Raw genomic sequence first — 27980 nt, 5'->3', positions numbered from 1 at the left:
AAGCGAGTTCTCCTCCTCCTCCTCCTCCTCCTCATCGTCCTCCTCCTCTTTTCTCTCTCAGAGGTGGGGACTTAAAGAGTACTCGTATATCCAAACCTGGCTGCTTTTACTTCCCATTACACAGCTCGTCTGCGGAGGAGCTGTAGAGAAGCTGAGGAATACTAATAGACTTTGGTGCTGTGTGGAGAAGCTGCAGTGCTTGTAGAGAGCCGCTCTGCCCCGCGGACACGTCTCCGTCATGTGATTGTCCTTTTTCTGTCACACTTTAGCTTAGCTTTTTTTTTTTACTTCTAGTTTTTTTTCTGCTTCGTATAGAGACAAAGTGAACGCTGTGCTTTTGAAACGGTGGATTCGGTTTGAGAGATTTTAACGAGCGAGGAAAGGAGTTTGTTACAGAAGAAACACATCGTGTTGGTGAAAGCTGACACAAACCTGAATAACCAGCACGACGATACTGGGACATTTTATTTTGTGTGTGTGTGTGTGTGTGTGTGTGTGTGTGTGTGTGTGTGTGTGTGTGTGAGTGTGTGTGTGTGTGTGTGTGTGAGAGTGAGTGTGTGTGTGTGTGTGTGTGTGTTTCTCAGCGAAGACACACCGAAAGCATTTGGCTCAAGCTCGTTACGGTTAGTCTTTCATGTTTTTTTTTTTTTTTCTTCTTTTTTGTCTATTTTTTCCCCCCCTATTTATGTCTGAATGATTGCGAGGGAATGTTTAGGCTTTGACGCTCTCTGTCTCTTGGATCGACTAGTCAAGGCTTTGGCGACAGGCTTGTGGCAGTGAAAGTGCTCGACTTACGGCTTGGTTTTAGGACGAAAAACCTCTGAGACGACACGAGATTGGTTTCCGCCTTATGTACAAGCGTTATAGACTGTATTTAATACGTGACAGGGCTGGATAACGCTATAAAGCCACGCTTCTGTTATGTCGACTCTACGGAAAGAAAAATAATGACTAGAAACGCTGTTCTAGCTCAAACGAGGTAAGAGATTTATTAACCGGTTTATTATGCGTTCCTTTTTTGTTCTCTGCACGTTATTGTATGGTATGCTTTTTTTTTTTATATTTGTGAAATATTTTTGTGTGGCTTTTACATTTGTATAGAACGTTAGCTGGCTGCTTTTAAGCTAGCTAGCTGTAGCTAGTCTCACTTCATCCTCCTGTTAGTAGGAACAGGTGTTAGCTTGTTAGCATCATCGATGTCCTGTCACATCACAAGCTAAAAATGTTACGTCTCCTCGTCAGTACTTTTAAAAATATCATATTGTCTTTATAATACACGTTCTCTTCGGCTAGGTGTTAATAATGCTACTTAGCCTGCCAGCTAGGTGGTTATTCCTGTGTGGTATTTTGGCACCGCTTGATGAAATTAGCTTGCTAAAACCTGCAGTTAGAATTGAACTAAGGAAACGTTAAGTTAGTTAGTTAGTTAGTTAGGTAATGAGCTAAACTAGACTAGTTTTAGATTCGTATCGAAACGTGCAACGGAGAATAAATCCATTACAGTATGAGTTGAAATAACTGTGTATGTCTAGGACGTTAGTGTTACTGCAAACAAACAAACAAAAAAAACCGTATCATTTTCGCGTTGTTGTTTTTATTTAACGTTGTTATGACTAGCTGTGGGAGTTAGCAAGGTTGAGTTATTCAGGTTAGCAAGGTGGCTAACAGCGTAACGTTTAAAATTAAATATGTAAAAGAATTAGAAATGGTAGCTTTCTGGGGCAATTTTTATCGCTTTATCAAACACGGTTTTATCTTTTGAGGATTAAGGAAACGAGTCCTTTAGTCGACTTTTCGTTGACGTAGGTGGGTGTAAACAGAGGGTGCAGCAGCAGCAGCGGCGCCCTTTACCGTTTTGGGCTTTGACATTTAGAGACATTGCGGTCACATCAGTGGCCTTGTGAGCGATCTGTGGGACTGTGTGGTAAAGAGAAACTAATTGAAAATGTTTCGTGATGAAGATCAAGCTTAAATACAGCTCAGGTAATCGCTGATCTTTGTTTTGGGCGAGTGGGTGTGTATAAATGTGTGTGTATATATGGTGTGTGTGTGTAACTACAGGCGAGTTTCTGATACCTCTGTGCATTCGTGGGTTGTTTTATTTTGTAATCTATCGCGCTTTTCTTTTCTTTTTTTTTTACGTTTTCTGTGTCTTGAGATGTTTGTAACCTTTTTTTGTCGGCTCCAGGAGGCGTTATTTGTCCTGCGATCTCCTGCAGTCTGTGTGAACGGCGCCGTTTACAGAGCTGCTCAAAGCACTGGGGCTCAGAGCTGCTTAGTTTGTTAGTTAGGTTAGAAAGAAAGAAAGAAAGAAAGAAAGAGAAGAAAACAAAACAATGCACGTTACATCTCGTGTTATTGATAAACAATCGATCATTGCCTTGACACGTTTTCAGTGAGCTGTGATTGTGCTCAAGAAGACAGATCACGTCGATTGTAGTAATGTGTGTAGTTATGGTGTGTTGCTCAGTCCTAGTGTGTGTGAAGTTATACACACGTTTGTGTCTCATATAAGCAACTAGAAAGTCATACTTGTAAACATAGATAAGTCATTTTGTCTCTGCTGCTAAACAGATTGGAGATGGGAACCGGCTAGTTCTACAAAAAGCACTTCATGATCCGTATAAATATGATTAATCGTGACCCATATTGATGTATTGATTCATCAGCGTGATCACCAGATAATTTAATACATTGTCACCTTCTGTTCACACTTCTCCATTCAAGAATGATCACGTCACCGATACCCCGCTGTTGGGAAAATATGTATTCTAACAAACCTAATTTTGAAATATTTTCAAAACATGATCATCTTTCAAGTCTATGTTTGACACGCTGCTACATTTTCAGTGCAGATACCTGTCTTTTGTCAGATCATCTGTTTCATGTGTATTAATATATATTGTTGCAGCATATAGTTTAATGTAATCAGATAGTAAGTAAAGCTTGGAACATCCAAAAAAAAAAACCTCACAACTTCCAATTGTTTGTCTTTGTATCTGAAGTTTGTAGTTATTTTTTGTGTGTGTTTCAGGACTGAAACCAAAATCCTTCCTCAGCTGTCCATGTCTGTCTGTATAATTGTGTGGTTTTATTTTAGACATATTAGGATGTCATGCACAAATACACGCAGTTGATAATCTCCCTGCCCTTTTTTTTTTGGTTGTTTTTTGGTCCCTTTAGATTTCTCTAGAGCTTCAAGTAACACTGACTGTAGTGTGGGTTGATTTTCTTGCTTGACGTCTCTGCATATAGATGAGTCTGATACATGCAGCTAAATCCACAAACACAAAAACAGTGTGTATATGTGTATACAGTGTTAGTTGGAGCTCTATCTCTGCCTTGGCATGTAGGCTGAGCCATGTTCTGCCAACTCCCTTTTCGTCCTCTGGGGAAGAACTAGAGGAGGTGGGATAAAATTAGAAGACAGGCATACATTTCCGAATAGTTTCCCCCCCACAGCTCGTGTCTCGCATACTGTATGTGTTTCTCGGTGACATACAGTGCAGTGCGAAAGTTTGTGCCCGTATTCTTCACCACACGGTGCAGCCAGCTGTTGGGGATAGTAAATGAGTCTAATTTTCCTCTAGAGTCCTGAGTATAATTGCGATAGTAGGTATTGCTGCAGTCCCTGAGGCTCCTCGATCACCTTCGGTGTATTGTAGTGAAGCTGATAGCCAGCCATATTGATTGGGTTTGTCCTGAAAACAACTCTCTTGGCTCTGTAATTGCACTCGTTTGTGGTTTTCGTGTCTGTGATACATATGGCTGTGCATAACGTTTATGATCATATAAAAAGGCAGCCTTATTATGTAAAATAACAGCGTACTTGTATTTCAGTAATAGGTTTTGTTTTTTTTAGTGCGTTTTAATTTTAGGAAAATACAAATCCGATAATTAATATTCAGGTACAGTTCTGTATTAGGTGAACCATATGGGATCCAAAGCCAATATTTGTTCTTGTTTCCTGTTTTCTGCCTAATTAGACAGATCATCATATTTGTAAATAATGATGTTGTGTTAATATTCGATTGCAAATCCAGTGGCTGTAATGGCTGTGACCTGTAGACATTACCAGCTGCTGCACATCGTCACTGGTAATGCTTTGCTTGGCTTGTAAACCAGCCATTTATTTTTGGCTTTTTTTTTTTGGGGGGGGGTGGCTTTTTGCCTTTGGCTTTGACTTCAGTACGTGATCTGCATCTGAGTGTTCAGGTCAGCTGATTGGCGTGACTAAGAGACAACATTAAACAGCTTGGACGTGGAGAAAAACATCAACAAAAAAATACCCCACTGTGTTCTAGGGAGGCTGCTTGGATCTGAAAAATTAAGATGTGCCAGAATTCATCATGCCGCCGCTGTTGACAGCCTCATCATCAATAAAAACACGAGTTCCACCTATGAGGTGTTGCTTCAGATCAGTATTTTCCCCCTTCTTTTTCTCCAGACTTTCATCATTGTGTCACGATTATAGACAGATGAGAAAAAGATTCACCTGTACCAGTTTCAGACCTCTACAGGGTTTTTATGTACTTTGTATCCTGGAGAGCCTTCTTGTTTTCAGCCAGTTTCTCTTTGTGACTGAAAGTATTATTTAGTCATCCATCACAGCGATATTGTGCAGTTTACCAGCCTGCTTGCGGTTGGTCAGCTATCGGGTGCGTTCTTGTTTCATAACGGCAATGATGAACACACCACAGGTTTTAATTTTGTCTCTCACCAAAAAAAACGAAGCCGCTTGTGTTCCGAATGGGGGAAAAAATCACAAACAGCAAACGGTGTGCCGGGTATATTGGTTATATATCGCAACCCTCTGAAGTCAAATGATCATCTTAAGTAGTGATTATATTACATCTGAAATGTACTTCTATTTTGAAGATGGAACTAAATGCCTTACACGTAAAACAGCAGTAACAAGTTTTACCCAAAGCAGTCGAGAGTTAACTTGTAGAGCGCTCGGTCATCGAAGCAAGGCAAAGTAACTTCTAGTATTAATTGTCTTGCAGCTTCTGGTCCCAACAAATGGCTGAAAAAAGGTTGAACTACAGTATATGGTACTTGAAAAACGTAAAAAAAAAAAACTTGTATATTCATTACCGAATAAATTATGGGAATCTAGGTGTTGTGATGCAGCAAATAATTTGATTCTTCTTGTATGATCACTTCCCTTATGTCTTGCTTTTGTTAAATAACAGCAATGTGCTTTTGTATTTGTTATTGGCAGAGTTTTTATTTATTTATTTATTTTATGTATTGGTCTTAGAGTATGACATCAGAGTGATGCAGAAAAGGACTTAACTCCTGGCCTATCAGATTCAGGAATTCAACAGGGTTTTGTTATTAAAAACTTGTTCGTTACACTAAGTGTCTGGAATGTGTCTTGTGCAGTGTTTTGGTATTGCAGCATTTTCCATAGCATTATCTGTTATTATTGTAAATATGTATTTTATTTAAGTGCAATTTTGTATGCGAGACAAGAGGTGCAAATTGTGACCTCTTTTTTTTTTTTTTTTTTTTCTTGTGGAGCGCTAAAGTTAGCCATGTAACTTTGCCCCACTTGGGTTTAAAAATAGAAAAGTGGGGTGATGGGGAGGGCGGTAGCCACTATCAACCATTTCTTACATCTGACACACGCATGCTACTGTTTGACAGATCTGGAGTGCATCTCTGATTGTCCTGTCTCTTCTCCATGTACACCTATTGGCAAAGTCCTGTGAAATCCAACAGCCAGGAAGTTAAAACAGAGTCGTGTTTCATAACGTGACATGCAAGGCAGAGTCATGATTGGATTTGAAACCTAATCAAGAGACGGCATGGCTGGGCGAACCCGCACTCGCAGCATAAGAAGCTCTTTCTTCGAGCACACACAGCTCCTGTTTGTTTTCCCGCGAGCCGCTTCATCCTTTTTGAGGCTCCGTGCGCTGCAGCACAGCAGTGTGCAGTGGCTCACGGTTCAATCTGCAGACTAACCTAGATTTCTGTAGCGCTGCTCGTAAATAACCGGGGGTTCAGTTTCAGAGCGAGGAGGCGTCTCATCCTGTACACAGTTTCATCATGTAACACTGCACCATCTGCAGATTTTTTTTTTAGCAAGAATCATTTTACTACGAGAGAACGTAGAGCAAAGTACACTATACTGTATACACACACGCTTCAAGCTGCTGCGTTGTTGAAGGACGTAGAGGAGGTAAACGAATCTAGAAAAGGCATGCTGCTGTTTAACAATGATTCATTTGTTACTTATTAAACAGTCAGTGTCACCTCCCTGAATTGTTTTGATACGTACAACAATTCTAACTGACTGCTTTAAATGCTGGTCTCTAATGATAAATTATGCTTCTCAGTTCCTAAACTTTAGCAATTTGTACCCTAATTGGAGAAGCTGCAGTCTCAGAAATGGTAAAAAAACACGTTTTAATGCCTATCCCCGATGAGGAAAGCACACATTTGAAGTGTAATTCTTTCAGCAAACAGTCCAGAACTCAAGACTTTAATCTACAAACAAAGTCATGTTGACCCAGTTTCAAGTAAGACTTCTTATGATTGTTTTTTTTTTTTTTTTTCTTTTTCAGTATGTATAAGAACTTTCTGAAAGTCACCGGGGAAAAAATACTTAGACGCACAAAATCACGAACACATCATACAGTCTGGCGAGTTTGCTTGCGTCTAAGTCTATACAGAGAAAACTTCCATAACACAAAAGATGATGGTGTTGATGTTGGGGGAAAAAAACGGTCTCTACTAGAAATGGGTCAAAGCCTGCAAAGGCAATTACAGTGTTGTTCTTCCTGTTCATATAACCATCTTTCAGAGGTTTCCATTATTTTGGCTTAAGCTTTGACATTTGCAGATTGTTCACCCTGTCGGGGAAAGTCTTGTAGACCAAGTCCTGAAATTATTCACACTCAGTGAGATGTTAGTCTTAACTAAAAGCAATCTCTTAATTTAGTTTCAATGCCTAAAATATACTAGGACTTTTCACTCATCTGTGGCACTTAAGGCTTGTGGAGGGAAAAAAATCTTATCCTAATTGTTAGCACTTCTCCCAGGCTTGACATTGTCTACGTAATTGAATTAACAACACAAACTTCTGAAGACTTTGTAACGATCCGCTTGTCTTTTGACAAAACCTTGGCTTTGACACGAAAAACAGCTGCAAGTAGATGTACATCTTTTTTCGGCTTTGCCTTCTCAAAGCGCTGTGATAAACCCTCCTTTTTAAACTCCCAGAATGTTGGGCTCAGTGCAGGAAAGACTGCTGTTGTGCAATATTTATTTCCTTCAATTTAATGGTATTTTAGAAATTCTGGCTACTTTAGAAACACCGTCGAATTCATTGACTTCCAGTGCAGGTGGCCCTTGGGGACTCGAACGCTTTGGTTGGAAACTGAATAAAGAAATGACTGTATGTTCACTGGAAAATTGTTGTGGACAATTTAAAATGAGTATGAACCGATTCCTGATCTGGCAACCTATCCATTTACATGGCCAGGGCTGAGTGATCAGATCATTTATTAGTTAAACTGCTGCAATTTAACACTAGCGCTATGTCAATTAACGTTTCCCACACCCAGGTTGTGTTCAGCAGCGCCATGAATAGAGCAGAAGGAAGTGAGTCGCTGTCTCTCTCTGTCTCCCTCCCCCATTCCTTTCCTCCTCATCTTTTCTTTAGCTCCCCAGCCCGGTGAGTTTGAGGAGCTCTTTGACCCTTCTGCAAATTACCCAGCTTTTCCTGAAGCGAGAGGGTGTTTGCTGTGATCTAGCAGGAGTGAGTAAGTAAGTAAGAGGGTAATTGTCAAGTCGCCTGTACCGAGCTCGGTGAACCGATAAACCTCGGAGCCAGCGCAGTCACAGCTCTCTAAACCAAGAGTCCCGAAAGAAAAGGACCACCTGCAATTTCTTAACAGATTAGGCTAGTGAACAGCAGGGAAAGTGAACGTGCTCATTCAGGGTGGGGGGTATATGTGTGTGTGTGTGGGGGGGGGGTGTTCATTCAGATTCGGAGCTGCTTGTTTATCCCCACCTGTTCTCCAACAAAAGACTCAGTCATATGAATGGTGCCTGCTTTCACACCACACTCTTTCGAAATCATTTACCTTAGACCAAGGGATTTGCCAAGTGCTTAGGTTAATTGATAACACATTAACCCCAAGATTAGGGGGGGACATTTTTACCGCATGCAAATAGCACAGTTACAAAGCACGGTTTGGGTATCAAATGAAGGATGTTTATTCCAAACATAATGCCACTATCGTTTTTCTTTTTAACCGCCGACCGCGGGAACGAAAAGAAAGGAAACGCTTGCCGGAGTCTTATCTTCACAGATAAAACTAGGAGGTTAGGCTGTTTGTTCCTCTGCAAACTGCTTGACCTGATTTCTCCCTGATATCCTTTCAAGCCCCATGTCCTTGACGCAGATCTGTTTAGAAAATAGACTCATTTAAATCTTAAATGCATTACCTGGAATAGAGATTAACGATTACCACCGATATAATGTTGAGATCTTTTGGAAATATGTCCGTCATCTTTGCTGGCTTGATGAGACGCTTTATTACCAATTAAACACAGAAATCCAGATCGAGACCCTTGCGTTTAAAATTCAGAGCAGCAGGTGAATTTTCTGGTGAATTCCAACGCTACCGAGAATGTAGCTTCTCTACAGTGACACTAAGCAAAGATTTAAGAAATTATTCCCCCTCCTAACAGAAGCCATTTAAAACCCAAGCTTCTTTTAATACTGCATTTAACACCGTATGTTAACGTACAAGTCTATTCTTTCTGCTTGCGTTTCATTTCTTTCTGTCTGCGTGTTTGAGTCCAACATGGTTGCTTTCACTAACGTGTTTAAACTAAAGTGAGAAGTCAAACAGCCAAATAACTCTTTCTTTTCATGCCGATACAGCCAGCTGTTTTCTAGGGGACTGGAAGAGGTGCTCATTAGATAAGCATCAGCTACCACGGCAACCCTCAAAATGTTAAGCAACTCTGAGAGCCAGCAGGCGTCAGGAAGTCCACCAAGAATCCAAGCTAGATGGAAGTAAACCATGAAATCTTCCACCTGGTTCTCGATTCTGGCAGCGCTTGCCCCTGTAAACATGGCCAGAGATGTTGACACCACCAAGCAGACCGGTGTTACTTCTCACAGTTAAACACCAGTGGCTGCTTTTCACACCGACCAGCGGCTTTGCTTCTGAATGGCCGGCTTCGTTCCTGCTTCGTGGAGATGATTCACGCACGCTTGTTCACCAGCAGCTCAACACTGACCTGACCCTGTACATGTTTACTTTTGTAAATCCGCCGTTGAAGCATTTTACGAGCAAATGCTCCAGCTCGACAGTAGGAGCTGCAGTGTTTTGTGTGCCTGTATTTTGAGGTAGTGTTACCGTGGAGCACATTTAAGCATATCGACATGACCTTTTCATTCTTCACTTGAAAGGGCGGCATGTTTATACTCCGATTCATTGGAAGGACTTCGGGGTAGATCGGCTTGAACGAAGCGCCCGTGAAGGCGTTGTTGCTATAGAAACTCCAACATTAACATTTCACTTTAGATTCAAGAATTTCACGACGCCATGGTTTAAAAGTTTAGCAACGTCAGTGTCTTTTTTTTGCTACAGTCTAGTTTGTAGCTGTTCCGTAACTGCAACCATGACGCAGTTTCCTGATGTGGATACACACCTCTGCAAGCTACAATTTGTCAGGTGTTTGCCGTGCTGGGAATATGTATTTTGCCTTCGCTTTTAAGTCTGCTTTGGAGATGTGGAGACCTGTAGTTACAGAATATTACTATACTTTTGGAGCAATGGCATCACCTGCTTGTTTTCCCACAAAGGAAGCCATCATTTTCCTCCAGGGTAGTCACAGGGTTATTTGTAATACTTTGGTTCTGTAATGTAATATTTTGTATCTGCTGATATTTACTCAAACTTTCATTTTATGTCAAGGACAGTTTAGACAACGGAATAATAGCAGTATCTTTTTTTTTTTTTTTTCCCTTCCCCTCCTCATCTTATCTTGCATGTGTGAACAGTTTCTGGTAAACAAAATTGTGGGTTCGTTTTTTGATATCACCCCCACCCCCCCAAACAGAAACCTTAAACCTCTACCTTTTCAGTTTTATTTCCGAACCACAAAAAAAAACTCTCAAGACACTTGAGCACAAATCTATTGTATTTAGTCTCCAAACACTGTAGTAGTTTCTCTATCTCCACATGCTGGTTCTTGTATCTTCAGGTCATGTTTTTCTCCGCTTCATGGTTAACAACAGGTTTCCTCTGTCGAAACAGGTGGCGTTATTATTCAAACATCTTAAACGGCATGCTCAGAGTTTACACTAGCATTGGCTTTGTTGACATCCACTGTGCGTGTTTGAACTATTTATTGGTCCAAGTCTTTAATCCAAGATGGGCTCCACAGATGTGTTTCTTTTTAGCAGGTTACGTGCGCAAGTTGTGTGCCTCCGTGGAGCCATCTGCTTCTCCCTGAGGAACGTGTGTGTGTGTGTGTGTGGGGTGGGGGGGTGGGGGGGGGTGTATAGCGTCGTGCTGCTCTCGGCACATGGAATCCACCTTCAGATGCGCAGCAGCATTCTCACCCCCCGAGCATGGCGGCTTTGATACGTGCGTGTCAAACACACGTAGGGTGGAAATAGATTTGCTTCCTCAAACAGCACAGCACCACGGTTTGTTCTGAGCAAAGATTGATCGTCTTTTGAAGTGCCGTCTTTCAGCCCACAGTCGTTCAGCACTGTAGCGTCTTGTCCTCCTATCGCCCTCCCAAATATACACACATAGATCACATAGAGAGAGAGCACCACTAAGGATAAAATAGTATGAGCCCCCCCCCCCCCCTCCCTGTTCTTCCTCTCGCTACCTATTCAAGTCCAATTCCCAAGAGCTATGCCTGGTTGTTGAACACGCTCTGAATGCTGTTGTCATCCCCTTGGCTAAGGAAACGTGACGAGCCATTGTCTTTTACCTTATCTCTCCCCCTCCCCCCCATCATCTGTACTCAAGAGCAAGTCCTCTCTATCTCTTTCTCTGTCACTATCTCTCTATCTCTCTCTCTCCTTTCTCAGGCATTCTGAACGGTGTCACCCCAGATCAGTGAAAGTGAGGAAGCAGTAGCAGTTAACCAATTCCGCTCGAACAGGCTAGCGTCGCCTTGGCGTGAGCCGAACTGCTCATTCACAGGATCAGGGATTCGCTCTCTCTGCAGCCACTTGGTGCAGATCCAACAAGCGTGTGAGCGAGCAAGCAAACGAGAGGGAGTCCATCTTGCGATTAAAGCAAGGAAGTCTGCATGTAGCCTGAGAGTTACATGGCTGCCGATTTTGAAAGTATGATCGAGGACATGCTTGTCCTCGCTCATAAGAGCTAATGATTATCTGTCCTTGAATGCTAAAGCAATTTGTTGCTTTTTGTGCTCTTTGATACACGTATAAATACATAGTGTGTGTATATATGATATTATGAGTTGTGTAGATAAGGTCTCGTCTGGTGTCTAGACATTTTTTTTTTTTGCCTTGACCTTGCTTGAGACTATTTTTGTCCCATTACATGGAACAGAAAGAACTGTGGTTTGAGGGGGGTGTAAGCATGGGGCTGGCCAGAATATTTCTGAACTTAACAGTGATTTAAGAAGCAAGATAAGGCTATGGCAACAACCTGGGGACTTGATGTCTTGGATAAATATCTGTATGAACCCGCGACCACCCGAGGTCGCTACCTACTTTTGAAGATGGACCATTTCCAGAAATACCCCCAGCCCTACTTAATAACCTGCTTCTCATCCACCACAGTTTGGAATTTAACTGGTTGTCCTCATAAAGTCGTTTGTACAGCCTGTGAAAAGCTACAAGAGGTGCACCAGGCCGACTCGGAGGTCGTCACATTACCCAGACTTCAGGGATAGTCCAGAGCTGTGATTTTTGTAAGCAGTCTCGGTATGTCAGCTGTCACTTCCGCCACCTGTCTTTCTGCACCACAGAGCTGGTGGTGGTCTTCATACAGCATCTGAGGTCCCTGATAAAACAAGCCAAATGAGCCGCGATGAGCTTTAGTGTTTATGGCATGCCCAGTGTGCTCGTCAGCACTCACTTGAAATGCTTCTAAAAAAGAGGCGTGCAGACAGAGCGGCCATTACCACTTTGATTACAGGCTATTTCTGGATAAACGCACGTTGAATGCAGCTCAGACATAATTTGAAAGGTCACAGTGCGCATCTTGTTCATCGTTTGGCGGAGATGTGCTTGGAGGCAAACATAATTTATTTTGACAAGTTGTCGAGAAGAGGAACTTAGAGAGCAGCCAGTGTATTTTCGTCTCCTGACCATCTCATTCCCTTGGAAGGTCAGTAAAGCCCAATCTTCAGAAACTATTAGGAATATTATTTGATCTCCATATTCCCCACGGCGAAAGTTTAGTTATTTCAGGAAGCATTCGGATGATTGGCAAAGCCGTTTAGTGATCACGTTTCCGAAGCCTAAGCTGTTGCCTGGAAGTAGCCGTTCCTGTTTGCAGGGTTGTATCTCATTCTCAGGCTCTGCTCGTCGCTCTCAAATGTTTCCCGAAAGCCTAATCTAGGCCAGATGTTAGTCTTGGTAGCAGCTCATCTTTAATAAGATCCCCAGTGAGACACGTCAGGATTGAAACGTAAAGGATTCTCATTTTGCTCAAATGTAATTATACAAGATGCCTCCAGATTTCTGAAGGGTTTATAATAATAATAATTTTTGACTTCATCTCCGGTTTTAATTCGCATGCCGCCGCACACCACAGCTTTGTCGTGATGTAATTCCAGAGATGTAAGGAGCCTTGACGGAGGAATATGGTGTAAAGCCCAAATAAACCGTAACTCTCCTTGAACAGAGCTAACTAATCCAAAACGTACCCTTTTTTTTTTTTCTGCAGCGCTTAAACATTTCTTATTTCCCATGTCTCATTTAGCTTTACATTGAATTAAAAATGCAGGTGGAATGTCTGATGTGCTTCTATAGCCTTTTTTTTTTTTTTTTAAAAAAGCGTTAGACAGGAGCAGGTGATTTCCCAAACGCTGCTTAATTCCTGATTACAGGTTATTTAGTTTCTGACAGAGTGCAGCGAAGGATTTTGAGAGAGTACATAATCTGGTTGTAGGTGAGTTTTTAATTATTTTATTTTAATCAATCTTTCCTTCAGCCCACAGGTGGCCCACGTAACACAAGCACGTAGGAGTAACACTTTGTAACGAACCATGAGGGAATAAAAGCTTCCCATTGTTGCAAGAATGTGTGCCGAGTCAAGATGGCCGCCGCACCCCTTACTCAAGTATCACCATTACTAGCAGGTCACTCGGTTCATGTTTGCTCTGCAGGCATGTGGGGACCTGCGTGTTTGCAAGGGCACTTTCAATTTAAAAACAGACTGGTTGTGACTTATTTATTTATTTATTTTAATCCCCACCCAACACTGCTGAATCTCTCCCTCTCGTAGATCTCTCACATTATAAGATACGGTCACATTGGGGATTTGCTCGACCGTGACACGTACTCCCTTAATTCAGCTTGTTTGAATGTTCTGCATTGAAATACAACACGAAGCCCGGAATGTTTAAGAATTTGGTGCTGGATGTAATCTGACTTTAGCGCTTGTTAGCATTTATGTTTTTCTCCTTGTTTTGTCTCCTCAGTAAGTAATGTGTTGTTTGCCAAATAAAGAGGGTTGTGATGACCTCTAACCCCATTGAGGGTATAGACCACACACTTGGTTCGAGAAGGTCACTTAGGAAAAGTCTCGCTCTGTCTCTGTCTCTCTCTCTGTCTCTCTCTCTCTGTCTCTCTCTCTCTGTCCCTCTGTCTCTGTCTCTCTCTCTCTCATATATTCACTTAATTATATATATGAATGAGTTGCATGTCACGTTTCATGAATGTACTAGAGATTTTTTTTTGTTGGGGCGTCTACAATGTGGCTGTCTGGAAAAATCTTTGTACACGTAAGATACGTTCTATTGTACAAGCAGCAGCTAAAATGTCTTCTAGTCAAGTTAATGTGGTCTTGCAATAGAACCTTTTATACTATTTGAAAAGGAGGAAAATGTTGCTGACAGCTCGGCACTTGCTTAAGTCGGCTTTGTAAGTTGTCGACTGATGAGTTTTGATATCACTTGATCGCTCTTGAATGCCTCTCTCGAAAGAATCAGGCGGCATTTGTCTCCAAACTGCACCATTTCGAAAAGGAAGAAAAACCTCATTAAGCTGCCCTCCCCGCCCCGCCCCACCCCACCCCATCCGGATTATCAGGCAAGACATTATAGGTTCAGTACCACACAGGCACATAGCGTACCTCTAAATTAACCTGCAGTGTCTAATGTCATTCACTTTGGATTGTACCGTAGCCTTGAAATCCATGGTTAGGGACAAACATGTTTCATATTCATCTGACTACAGACACACACGTCTCCACCAACCTAAATGTCAAATAGTCATCTGTTCCATCTTAATAACAGCAATTTTGTATCTTTAACTGAATTTCTTCCAAGTCATTCGATTGTTGTTGTTCTAGCGAGCAGCGACTTCTTTTTCTTTTTAAACAAATGTCGCACGAATACAGATTTCAGAAAATGAGATTGTTTCAGGTCAACACCGAGCTGTTAAGTGGGACCATGCCTGCGATCAGTTATACTCCTTTTAGCATTTTGAAGCAATTTCATTACGTTTCATGAACTACTGAGCTGTATAGCCATTTGTGAATTCTAGTTTTTGTTAGAAGTGAACCGCTGATTCATTAATTAATTAATTTTTCTATTCAGATTGCATACCTGAGCTACATTCCGTGCTATTTTATTCCATTTAAAGGTCAGTCTCCTGTGCGTTTTATTCAGAACACTTTTCATACTTGCATAAACAAGTGACCAAAGTAGTTTTGTCTTATTGCAGTAACAGATTCTGCATTGTTCCTCACTAATTACACCAGTTGTAGCGCTTTTGGGTGGAAATAATGACAAAAGAGGTGGAGCTTTTCTTTTTCTTTTCCTTTTACACTCACCACAAGGGGGGTAAAGTTTGTACAGATTTGTTCAACAAGGCATTCGTTGTTTTGCCCTTGTTTTCCAGAAACGAAGGCTCTGAGCTTCACTGGTTCAGTGACTCTGTCTGAGTGGAATGCGTTTGCAGACAGAGTGACTCACCGCCTTTATAATCCTATCCAATACGGCGAGCCCCCATAAGCGTTGTGCACAAAGGGTGTTGCCAGGGGGAAAGCACTCTGCTGGCTTCCAGAGCTTCTGTTTCTAGCACTCTTTATAGACCTTGCTCCCTTTTGACCACCAGAGATCTGCCTTCTGTGGTAATGTGAACTTATTTAGCCCTTAATCATAATGTTGCACTTGAGGCAAAGATGGTTCGAGAGAGGAAGGTATCAGGTTCAGTTTCTCTGCTGAAATGTGCTCGGCCTCGTCACGTGTGATCTGTTGAATCTTCTATAGAGGAATTTAGCGACGGGTTAGAATTTTTAGGCCCACACGTTGTGAGCGCTGAAAGGAGGTCTTTATCTGTAACCGGAGATGGGTTTGAACCCATCCTTTCATGTGTCCTAATTGTATCAGCCTATTCTTGTTGGCTTTGGAGGTGACGATAAACAAATCATAACTTGTCCATTACAGCGATGCTTCATGAGAAATAAAGGATTTGAATTTGGCAGATTTCTAAATGGAGGATTAAATGAGTTGAGTCAGACCCCCCACCCCTCCCCCCATGTCACTATCACTGCCATCCCTGTAGCCTGAATTAGGGATGTTATTTGTTAATCAATAGTCGTAGCAGGCGTTTTGTTTTTTTAGTCTAGCACCCTCACTCATTTAGAGTGACTGGGGAAAAAGTGTTTACAGCTTTTACAGCTCTCTGGAAGGTCTTGTTTTCTTTGGTGTGGGTCGTTTTGGACTCTCACATTCTATTTTCCATTGCCAAGCCTCTTCATAGGAAGCACTAAGAGGCTTAATGCCTTTGTCCATGCATTGAGGGTACATCGTGTTTTACTGCATCTTTTACTGCACGTGTTGGAAAGAAATTAAACTCCGCTGTCCTTCCTAGTACTGCTTTAAGCTGAAAAGGAGTTTGAGAATTGGTGCTTGTTAGACAGTACGTCAGGTTTCCTCTTTACTTGTGGGAGATTAGATTTATTTGCATGTTTTCGGGTCCCTCTCAAAAACAAAAATAGCTGGTATGGCGTAGAAGCATGTCTGTAGACATGGTTCATCATTGTGATACCAGACAATGAGTAGCGAACATGGTGGTGTTGGTTATTCACCAGCAATGATTGACTCTGTGTTGGCTGATATGGACACAAATGGGCTGGCAAGCAGTGAGTGTATTAAAAATCCTAACAGGGAAACACTGCAGGGGCAGTGGATGATGGCTGGCCACTGATGGATCTTGGCTCCGATGGCTGTTACACTGCTCCGATCATGTTCTATCAGCTCTTAATCTGGATTCACAAAGGGGTTCCTATCCTGAAAAACACTTATGTTGTTCAGCACAGATTCCCAGTAGTGATTCTTTATTTTTCCTCCTCTCTCTACTGTTTATATCTCTTTGATTCCACAGTGCACGTGTCTGGTGGCTGGCTAACATGAACCAGACTTCAAAAACAGACACTTTTTTTTTTTTTGTCTTGGTTTCGAACGGACAACGGTGGAAAAGCACTACAGGCCATCAAGAGGAAAGCTTACTGTACAAAGGCCGTTGTTGTTTTTACAAGCCTACTAAAGAAACCGGTCTGTTCTCACTGGGGCCCAGATAACTCAGGGCATGAGAGCCAGCTCTTCTACCGCCTCTCTCCTCATAGTCTGAATCCTGGCCAGAGTGGCACTGAGAGCAGGGCCTCTGGGGAAATCATCTGTATTGTTTGGAACAGCATCCCACTCTTCAAACGCATAAACCCTGCTGCCCACTGCCTTCCTTCCGAGCACTCCTCTCTGTGAGCTTTACTTGAAAGGACCAGTATGAATAATAAACCCCCAGAGGTCACTGTTCTGTCTGTGCCTCCCTATGAAACAATGAGGGAAAAACAATGCATTTATTCCTGCCTCCTCGACAGAAACGCTTCAGTCAGTTGGTCAGTGGACTGACCCCCCTGTCTTAACGCATTTCTCTTCACAGACGGCTTGGTGCAGAGTGCTTTTCAGGAACATGTTTGGTAATGGCTGAGCAAGTTTGCCGAGCCAGGACAGAGAAAGCTGTGAATGTTAATACGATTAGACTTTTCCACCTGTGTGAACACTGTGTGCATGTGTGGAAAGTAAGGAAAGTAAAGTGGAGGGAATCAACAATCGGTCATACGTGTGTGTGTGTGTTGTGGGGCATTATTTTGTCCTTGCTGTAAATTCCTTAACTAGACATCACCGTGTCTCCTTTGGTATTGAAATGCACGCTAATGAATTCTCTTCTCTTTCACCAGGTCTCAGAGGCAACCTCTAACAATGGGATTTCTGGAGTACTGAAGAGATTCTGACAAAAGGCAAGGGAAGAGAGAAAGCAGCGAGAACAAAAGAAGAGGCTTGCCTGGGAGCTGGGGGCGCTTCTGAAAAAACAAGAAAAGGATCCGTTCTTTGGGCCTCACTAGGGGGTGTGCATGCTGCCCCCTCAACTGGACATTCTTCTTTGTGCCAGAGCGAGACAACAAAAGCAAGTATGCGCAATAAACTGAGCAGGTTTTGGGATGCAGGCTGCTGGCGCATGCTGAGGCTGGGGAGCAGGACTATAGCGCTGCTCTTGCTGACAGTCATGCTGCTGGCAGAAGCTCAGGCTTCATCACCCCAGGGAACCTTGGAGGTACTGGGGGACATGGCACAGCTGGAGGCCTCCATGCACTCGGCAGTGCTCTCTGACCTCCAGGAGGCGAGAGCAGTAGTGTCGGCAGCGGAGCAACCAAGTGGCTTCCACGATTCCTCTGCAGTAGTGGGAAGGATGTTCCAGATGCATATCCCCACGAAAGCCAGAGATTCTGGGAGCACAGTTACGGTGAGCCAGATAATTTATCTGCTGCCTTTCATCAGCCATTCCACATTTTAGCATAAATGATTCATTTGTATTCGTTGTTTAGCCAGTAAACTTAGTCGGCGGGAGAAGTGACATTGCCTCTAGCGTCGCTCCTCGAAACGTATTCCATGCTTCCCTTCTGAGTAGCGACCCATAAAAGGCAGCAGTAGCTCTAATAACAGAACACAACTTATAAACCCCATGAGTGCATCACACATTAAGGCCCTGTGCTCTCACAGAATTCAGAGGATGCACGCACCCTGCATGCTGATCAGTGTTGGTAATACCAACTTTATTTAGCTCATGTACCATGTGCAAGTGCTGTTTAGTCTGGAGAGAGGACATGCTGTTCTTTTTAACTTGAAATAAATCCAATAATCAGAACTAGATACGGCTGTCTATAGTCTCGCTAGATACGTCTGTGTATTAATGTTGTGCCCTCAGCAGTCAGAGGTCATTACACCCTGACATTAAATATGCATATCCTGCTTAGCAGCCACCCAACAGGGGATGGGCTTTTTTCCCCCTTTCTTCTTTTTCTTCTTCCTCTTCTTTCCCCTCCTCTCTCTCCTGTGTCCATGTCAGTTGGTATAAAAGTGTGACCCCTCCACCTCATAGCTTGTCACCGTGCTTCCCTATGCCACATAAATGTTCAGAGACTTTCCCATGGATGCCGTGTAATCCTATATTCATAGGATAATTTGTGCCTGTCGAGCATTTTTAAAGTTTGAAAACTCAAGCCCCTTTGTGCACATTCGGAGAAATCTCCTCTGACAGTTGCACCCAAGAAAGCTACGACGCAACATTTTGTATGGTGTACAGCTGTTGCTTTCAGTATACCACCTTAACCGATTTGTCTCTCCGATCTTATCTCGCTGAAACGGACACGGTGCTAAACAGAACTCCTCTGTAACCATATTCTTGACATTTTAAAGACGAAAGTTAGAAAAAGCCAGATGGATATTCATCACGGTCGGGTAACCTACTAGTCCGTGTCCAGGCCATTTATTTATTTTATTATATTTTTAGTGCTTAGCCATTATACGACTCTCTCCACTTCTTCGAGTTACCACAAAGCCGATTTATTGTTGCTGTTCACTATACTTATGCAAGGTCACCATAGTAGCCCCTGTGGTTATTTGGTGTGTTGCTTGTGGCTCAGAAGTGTCATGATCCAATACAAGTTTAAATATTTTAATCAGTTTAGCAATGTGTTTTTTCTGCTGTTATTTCTCTTATACGTTATCGTATAGTTTAACCTCGCTAAACATCGCACACTGACATTGCAAACGAACAGAGATGTTTAGATTCTGAAGCGCCATCTAGTGAACACCCAGTGAATTAAATCTTAAAAATGTACATAAGACACGCAAGTCAGTGTGAACCATGGTGCTCCTGTCAGGGCTGCTTGCGGACACACATCCATGGTGAAAGTGAAGAAGTGTCGCTCATTTTATTGTTAAACGTATCAAGAGAAGATCGTCACTATATCGGTTTGAAGTGTAATCAGTTTCTTCCAGTTGGGACTGGGCAGCACACTTTACTTTTACTTGCCTAGTAGGCTAGCTAATGGATTGATAATTTGTCCACCCATGATCTCTCTCCCCCCCCCCCCCCGGTTTATATTGTATAAATGATAAAGTGTATAGCTGTTAATGCCAAGACTTGCTTGTTCCTGAGCATAAAATGTTCAAAACTTGGAAGATTCACAAATGCTGTACTGTAGTGAGCTGTTCCAGTCTCTAATGCACCTGATTGATTTCCTGTCTCAAGTGTGTTGAGCTGCAGAGGACTGGATCGGAATAAATACCTCGACTGAGCGGAACAGAGCCTAGAAACACTAGAAGTAATAGCGAAGTAACCCGTTTTGTGTTTTTGTAGTTATCATGAATAAAAACTAGCAGAATACCAAGAGCATTGACAAGTGCCTCAGTCTCATGGGTTATGATGAATAGTGACAGATGCTTTTGTTGTTTTTTTTTTTTTTTATTGCTGGCCTCAACATGGTTTGAAACGTTCCGTGAATCTCTTGCATTTCTTTCCTCTCCCAACCTCTTTCAATCGCTTTCGTATTCGCCTGCGACACCAGGATCCTTCTACGTTCCCCAGCCCCTCCTTTTTTCCACACAAAGACTGGCACTGAAATCTAATTAGCCTTGGCTGTGCAGTAGCAGAAAGCTTTATATTCCAGCAGCCTGCATTAAGAAAATAAAATAATAATAATAAAAAAAAACAATAAATAAATTAAAAATAGCCCTGGAAATGTGACTCATTTCATGTTTATGGTTAAATACAAATCTAGCCAAGTCAGACCAGTTGTATTAAGGTGTTCTGCCTTGTGTTTTTGTTTGCGATTCCCTTTGCATAGCAACCAGCGTTTTTGCGGCGTCCTGTTGTATGGAAGAGTAACATTTTAGTCATTTACCAGTGGCCTTTGCAAAACATTTCAGTAACCCCGAATAGTCATTTTTAGAACGGAGTTAATTCACACACAGCCTTTTAGTCTTGCACAGAAATGGCAAGGGGAGAGGAAAATACGTCACAGTTTGTATGTGAGGCTGCCAGCTCATTTGCTCCAGTATTTTTCATGTCCACAAGAGTGCACTGCTGAGAGCTTACACATTAAAAAGTTCGGTTCACCGGCTGCATTTTCTTCTAAATAGTTCTCGGGAAATAATCTACCAAATCTTTACGTTTCACCTCTCGTAGGACGCGTTAAATCTGCACTAGGTGATCGGAGGAGTGCACTTCCACCCCCTAACCTACGTTTCATTTGACCTCATGCCTTCTTTTCTCTTCCACTGCTTGCTTTATACTGGCTGTTTTGCAACTTGAAAGAACAAGCTGACATCCTTGCCCTCAGGATCTTACTTTATAATTTAATATTTTAATATCAAATATAAATCCTAAATTTAGCAGGCAGAGAATTACTAATTTAATATTTTAACTGTGACTATAAATGTCATTTCTCTCTGCACTTTATTGCTTCCTCGGTGACTGTTGCGACATGGAATTTTGGGAAGTTTTAATTTACCTGTAAAGTATATTTTTACCTTTTGGTTATTTATTTTATTTGTACCAGAAATAAATCTCCTACTCAGAATGATGTGTAGCATGTTGCCTACTCTGAGAATGTGAGAATCTATTTTTATACATAGGCGAATTTTTACACGATACTGAGCAAATGTTTAACAATAAAATGTAGATTCGAGATCCGGTTCCTTTAAAACATCCATTCAGCCGAACGAAAGGGTTCCGCCTCCTAAAATTTTCCACTGAAAAGAATTGACACTGCCAATTCCCCGTGTCTTCACAGGCTCCATTTCAACCTCATATCTCAAAGACATGCCATAGCCTACTCCTTCAAAACTATGAATCTTATCTTTTCAGCTGTCTTCCCACCATAACAATGAAGCCCTGTATATTTTTTTTTTCCTGTGGGCTCCCCCACACGTGCATGCTGACAATAGACCCTTTTATTCATCTTTGATGGCTGAGTTTTCATTTCATTCCTTTTTAATTCCTTCATGTCAGGGCAACAGGAGTATTCTCTTCCACAGTCTTCACTTGATTAAGATACAGAGGCATCTCAGGAGATCACAGACTTGTCTTCTAATTTTAGTTTTTTTTTGTTTTTTTTTAGTGTGCATGCTCCCTTTCTCTCAAATGTACCTCAGTCCCTTCTCCAACATTGCACCTTAAAATCTTTGCCGCTATAATACAAAAGCGAGAACCTGTAAGCAATGAACCCAGATGTTATTTACTTTTGCTGTGCTTCTATTCTAGCCTCTGTGTCTCTGTCTCACTCTCTCTTTAGAACAACTTTCATGAATCATCAGCTTGGAAACTAGTGGTAGACTTAATCTTGGGGGTTGTGTGGTATTGGCAGCGGTTTTGTTGCAGATATTTTGGATTTACGAGAGGGCAATTTGAAAAGGAGAACATGTATGCAACTTGTGTGTTTTTGTATTATTGATACAGATGCCTAGTAATGTGAATCTTGTCCAGACCAAATACTGTTAAAATAGACAACATTATCGATACTTCTTCAACACTTCGATGCATCCAGTATTTAATAGTTAATGGTTGGGACACGCTGTTGTAGGATATAACCTGTGATGAGGTGATTAAATGCTGGGTGTCGGGCCACATCTGCTGTTACCACCATGACATTTTATTAGTTCCTATTTTTCACAAATCACATTCTCTAAAATGTTTTATTCCTCTTAGACCTCAGCAAATTGCAGCCAGGGCTTTGTAAAGGAAAAAGGGAGGGATGGAGAGAGGGAGGGACCATGCAAGATGATTTTATTTCCTCTCAAAGTTCTCAAGTTTTTTCTGCACACAACACTGTTATTTTAGAAAATAAACGTGCACTTTCCAAATTCTCACGTTTAAGAATTCAATAGCTAAGTTGAGTAAAATGGAATAACTAATAGCTATTCATATTCTTATACATATTTAGACTGGAACAGTTCTTTCCACATTGACCTTTTGTCTGCTGCAGTGTTAACGTTTTAAGCCCACAAATCATCAGCCATTTTATAGATTAGTTGTAATTGGAATTCCTCCTGAATTATTGACTTCTTTCTATGTAAACAAATAAGTGGTCGCTGGACGGCATCGGAAATAAAAAGCCCAGCTGTTACAAGCATAGGTCCTACAGTCTAGAGCACTAATAATCTGTCTCGGGAGCTTCAACTTTACAATATTTTTCAACCTTTGTTTTACAGTCTTGGAAGCAGAAGATATGTTTGTTTGTTTAATTTTGTCACTTTTCATCGTACATTTCTGACTCATTTTATAGCTAGTTGTGTAAAGTCCAGTACACCAGGCTATGATTCGAACAATAGGTCATTGCAGATGTTAAAATTAACCAGTGCATTGCTTATACTTTACCACAGCCTATTCATCGCATTGTTGAAATCAACGTTACAGAGTCAGAATAATTATTGTAGATTTTCCAGCCAGAGTCTGTTATTGTTCCAACAGTTTTAACTCAAAACTGCCACCACAATACTTCACTTGAAATGTAAACTAGAAGGTTTTGTTTTAATATCCCAATAGCACACTTACAACATCTGTGTCCTAGCTTTTTCAGTTGTTTAGGTATTTAAGTATGATGGAAATTTTGGTGTACTACAATACATAATGACTTGGTTTTGTAATAGTTATTTTTTTTCCCCTTTCAGATTGCAGAGGCAGGCAAAGATGCATTACCATCATGGTTGCATTGGGAACCAGTGAGTAGCACCCTTCAAGGACTTCCTTTGGAGGTAGACAAGGGCGTCCACTATATATCTGTGTCTATTGCTAATGCAAACCATGTGTCCCAGAGTCCAGATGTATTTTCCATTGAGGTTCATCCAGAGGAACATGCTGACACAGACCCAGTTCAGTTAGCAATTCAGTTAACTAACAGCGATTCTCAGCATTTTGTCTGTGGCAATGAAGAGCCTGTTACTGTTCTGACAGTAATTTTGGATGCAGACCTCACTAAGATGAGCTCCAAACAGAGAGTAGAGCTTTTGGCCAGCATGAAAAAATTCTCGGGAGTAGGGCTTCAACATATGAAGGTTTTGCCTGTTGTTAACAATCGCTTATTTGATATGTCTGCGTTTATGGCTGGGCCAGGAAATGCCAAAAAAGTTGTAGAAAATGGTGCTTTATTGTCCTGGAAACTTGGCTGTGCCCTGGATCAAAGCAACATTCCCAACATCAGCAGTGTTCAAGTTCCAGCAAAGGAAGGGACAATGTCGGCACATTTGGGATATCCAGTGGTGGGATGGTACATTGCTAACAAAAAGCCACATGTACCTAAACGAGTACGGCGACAGCTTAATACCCCCACCCCTGTGCCCTCTTTGCTTCCTCCGACAACATACGCTGCGCCATCGAGCCGCATTGTGCCCACACCTACATCCCGGGAAATTGGACCAACCTCGGGCAGCTCATCACCACCTGTGTGGGGCCCTGTACCACTGCCTATGAAACCTACTACTACTATTCGTACCAGAGATCCAATTGCTCATACTCCCACAATAGGACCCCCTCAGCCCACAAAAATTATGGATACTACCAGCACTATTACAATCCAGCCTACCATGACCAGGCCAGTGTATGTTGGACCTTCTGTAACACCAACCACCAAGAAACCAACAAGAAGGCCCAAGAAGCCCAAGACCACCCCAGTCCCGAAGGAACCGAAGACAACCACTGCCAAGCCACCTCGCAGTACCACCTCCTCGGTTTTACATGATGGCAATACAAAACCAGAGCTGCGTAACCCAATTGATCAAGTTAAGTCATACATTGGTACATACTTTGAGGTGAAAATCCCATCTGACACATTCTTTGACCGAGAGGATGGAACAACAGACAAGTTAAGATTAACTCTGAGGAAGAATGCTGATGTTGTTGGAGAAGACTCCTGGATTCAGTTCAACAGCACTAGCCAGTTGCTTTATGGATTACCAGACTGGCAGCATGAGGGCAAACATGAATACTTTATGCAAGCAGCTGACAAAGGTGGTCTTTTCGCAACAGATGCCTTTGAGGTCCGTGTCAGTCGTTTTGGAAATAATGTTAAGCCCCCAGTCCTGTTTGCTGCTCGATTCCAAGGGGATCCTCGTTCAGTTACCAACGATATCCATAAGAAGATCCTTCTTGTCAAGAAAGTGGCCTATTCATTTGGTGATCGCAATTCTAGTTCAATTACACTGAAAAACATTACTAAGGGATCCATTGTAATCGAATGGACCAACAGCAGCCTCCAACAAAACCCATGCCCCAAGGAGCAAATTCAGGCCATGAGCCGAAGGATCTCTGATGCAGAAGGCAAACCTTCGTCGATATTCCACAATGCCATGGAGCCAGACTTCAAACCCATTAACATCACTATCAAAGGAACAGGTAGCTGCCGCAACTACATGTTTGTTCCACCAGCTGAGATCCCAGACCCCATTCCATCTGCTGTTACACCAGCTGTTGGAGCAGGTCGACAGAGCAATGACGATGTATATCTTCATACAGTCATACCAGCTGTGGTGGTTGCAGCGATCCTGTTGATTGCAGGCATCATTGCTATGATTTGCTATCGCAAGAAGCGCAAGGGGAAGCTCACCATTGAAGACCAAGCAACCTTCATTAAAAAGGGGGTTCCCATCATTTTTGCAGATGAACTTGATGACTCTAAGCCACCTCCATCTTCTAGCATGCCTCTAATTCTTCAAGAGGAAAAACCTCCTCTCCCACCTCCTGAGTATCCCAATATGGCGAGTCCAGAGACCACACCTCTGAACCAAGACATTTTGGGAGAGTATTCAGGCCTACAAGATGACGACCCCAATGCACCTCCTTACCAGCCTCCACCCCCTTTCTCTGTTCCCATGGAAGGTAAAGGGTCCCGCCCTAAGAATATGACCCCATACAGATCACCACCTCCATATGTGCCACCCTAATGTTTATAGATCCCTCCAGTGTGGAGGACAGGGAACATGTGCAGTTCCAAAACCAGTGTTGTCTCTGCATTTTTGGAAATCGGAGGGGCATTACAAATACGAGACATTGGATCGGGCGGGTTGGGATGATTTTGATAAAACTGGACTTTTTTTTTTCTTTCCTTCTCTCTCTCTCTCTCTCTCTCTCTCTCTCTCTCTCTCTCTCTCTCTCTCTCACTCTCTCACACCCCATTGGAGTGGTGATGTTGGGGGTATAATTATATAATCCTCAGAGACAGTACCAACAACCTCAGCCTCTGGCTGTATGGCTACTGCTGAACAGTTGGGAAATGCACCCTCCGATCCTAGCGCTTTTGTGTCTAGATGGGCTTTTTTTTTTTTTTTTCGTTTGTTTGTTTTACCATTTGTATTTCTTTTTGACTTATTTCAAAATCAAACTACTTGCCTAACAGCACTCTTTTTATCTTCTGAACTCTTTGAATAATGCATAAAGACAATAAGAAAAAGTGACTGCTGGTGCAAGTGTTTCATAGTGACATTCTACAATTAAGGAAAAAAACTTGACCTAGAGGTGCAGTTGTGCAGACAATTATGGGCTTGTTTGATTCAATAAGGTTTGCCTTTTAACATTAATTGTACTGTTTTTACCCTTATTCACATGTCTATTAAAGAGGAGCATAATAAGAGGTAGCCAAAAACCTTCAGAGGGATAGAACCTTTTGTTTAATCCACTGTAAATTTGAGGGTTGGTAGATTATTATTATTATTATAATTTTTTTTTTTAATTCTTTTTCTATGTTTTTTTCTTTTTGTTTGTGCGTGTCAAACAACACTAAAAAAAACTTTTCGTATCCCTACGTAATGGAAACGAGTTATGCTGTGGATGTTTTGGATAAATGTTTGAGGATGTGTTTCTGTCCCTATAGAGATTCATGCCAGACCTAGACATGGAGATATCGTGCCATTTCTAATTTTGAGCTTTTTCTTTTGTCTTCTTTCTTTTTTTTTTAATTGCTCGCAATTCTGGCATTACTGGGTTTTATGTCCGTTTCGGTTTGTAGTAAGGAAACATGGCATGATGTAGCTGCTGTCCTTTCAAGGAACCCTAAATGGGGTAGAGTTGGAATACCTACATGTCACAGCAGGCATTCACTACTCCTCTCCCCATTTAGTGCTGACATGGTTTTGATTAAATGATTTGGAAGACTTGCAGTCTAGCTTCACTTTTCAAATGATTTGATCCTGTTTCATGGTTTTTCTTTGTAAATTTTTTTTTTAATCTTTTTTTTTTTTTTTTTTTTTTTTTTAACTTTTCAATAATGATTATCGAGTGTATGCCTTGACTCAAAATAACTGAAAATAAAGACTGAATATTTTAATAAAGAATCATTCTCTAAACAATGGCATCATTTATTAAATGTAACCACGATTACACAATGATTGCAGTAGAATGTCAGTTGTTTTTGCCTTGGCAGCAATGCAGCAAGTGTCTCCTGTAAATAGTCCTGTGGATATAACTGTGTTTATAGACCAGAAGTGTGTACATCTTAATATGGCAGGGGAAAAATAAAGTATCTCGAGGTTTGTTCTGGATAAGGGGTAAGTATATCATCAAATTACTAAAATATCTGTAGAGGTTTTAAAAACCCAGGAAAAAATACTTTTTCTTTATTAACTTCATCATCAGAATATATACATCTATTTTTTTAAAGTTTTTGATACAGGCAGTTTTATTAAGAACAGTATGTATTAGATTTTGTAACCATCTGTTCAGACGTCGCAGGGCGGTATAGATTTACATATTAAAAACCTCTTGATTGTATAGATATGTAGCCTGCTTTTATTTTTATTGCCGTGTTCTTCTTTTCACGTTAACATCTTGTGCTTCCATATGCTTTCAGTTTGTTTCTGCATTTTGTGAACGATCATTTAAGCACATTAGCTGGTCAGTGTGTTCTTTATGCTTAAGATTTACCAGCATGACTGAACTATGGGATTTGTTTCTAGTTTTCATGTTTGCTTTTATAACTGGTTTGATTGATTTAGAACTGATTGCAATTTCTATATATACCGTTTGGTCATATTTAAGAGATTTGAACACATTTATGATTTTAGTACAGTTTTGACACAGGAAAATGCTAATTAATCCAATAACCTTTTAAACATTTGATCAGAAACGTGTGTATTGTGGTGGGCTTTTTTGCATGGTTTAATTCTTAACATTAAACTGGTTTAAAGCTTTTAGATGATCGATGGGGGGGGGACCAAAGATACAAATGTGAAGTGAGCATCACTGAGAATTGTCCAGTCTTTCTTTTCTATTTCAGAATGATTTCTATAATACTCGTTCATTACTTTATTCTATGCATCATTTAAAGGATGCCACAAACCGTGTAATTCCATCAGTCTGAACGGTGTTATAACCACATTGTCAATCATAATTTCTGACCTTCATATTGCCCTTATTTGTCAGCAATTGTTTGTTTGTTTTTTTCTTTCAGTATAAA

At 41.5% G+C, this 27980-nt stretch overlaps 1 protein-coding gene across 3 annotated transcripts; it reads left to right on the top strand.

The window, feature by feature from the left end:
- The first annotated feature begins 83 nt into the window (after positions 1-83).
- dag1 (dystroglycan 1) lies at positions 84-27729 on the top strand. 3 transcript variants are annotated; one of them, XM_027167772.2, is made up of 4 exons: positions 84-623; positions 749-979; positions 17433-17995; positions 23206-27729. In XM_027167772.2, exons 3-4 carry the CDS (start codon positions 17666-17668, stop codon positions 25471-25473), a joined length of 2598 nt encoding a protein of 865 aa, XP_027023573.1. In that variant the 5' UTR covers positions 84-623; positions 749-979; positions 17433-17665; the 3' UTR covers positions 25474-27729. The 3 variants fall into 3 exon arrangements, with proteins under 3 accessions (XP_027023573.1, XP_027023572.1, XP_027023574.1); XM_027167771.2 differs by lacking the exon at positions 749-979; XM_027167773.2 differs by lacking the exons at positions 84-623; positions 749-979 and adding an exon at positions 1615-1983.
- The last annotated feature ends 251 nt before the right edge of the window (positions 27730-27980 follow it).

Source organism: Tachysurus fulvidraco, chromosome 2 (genome assembly GCF_022655615.1).
Source record: "Tachysurus fulvidraco isolate hzauxx_2018 chromosome 2, HZAU_PFXX_2.0, whole genome shotgun sequence".
Taxonomy (NCBI): Eukaryota; Metazoa; Chordata; class Actinopteri; order Siluriformes; family Bagridae; genus Tachysurus; species Tachysurus fulvidraco.
Note: the sequence above shows the minus strand (reverse complement) of the source record. Positions and strands in the feature narration are given on the sequence as shown.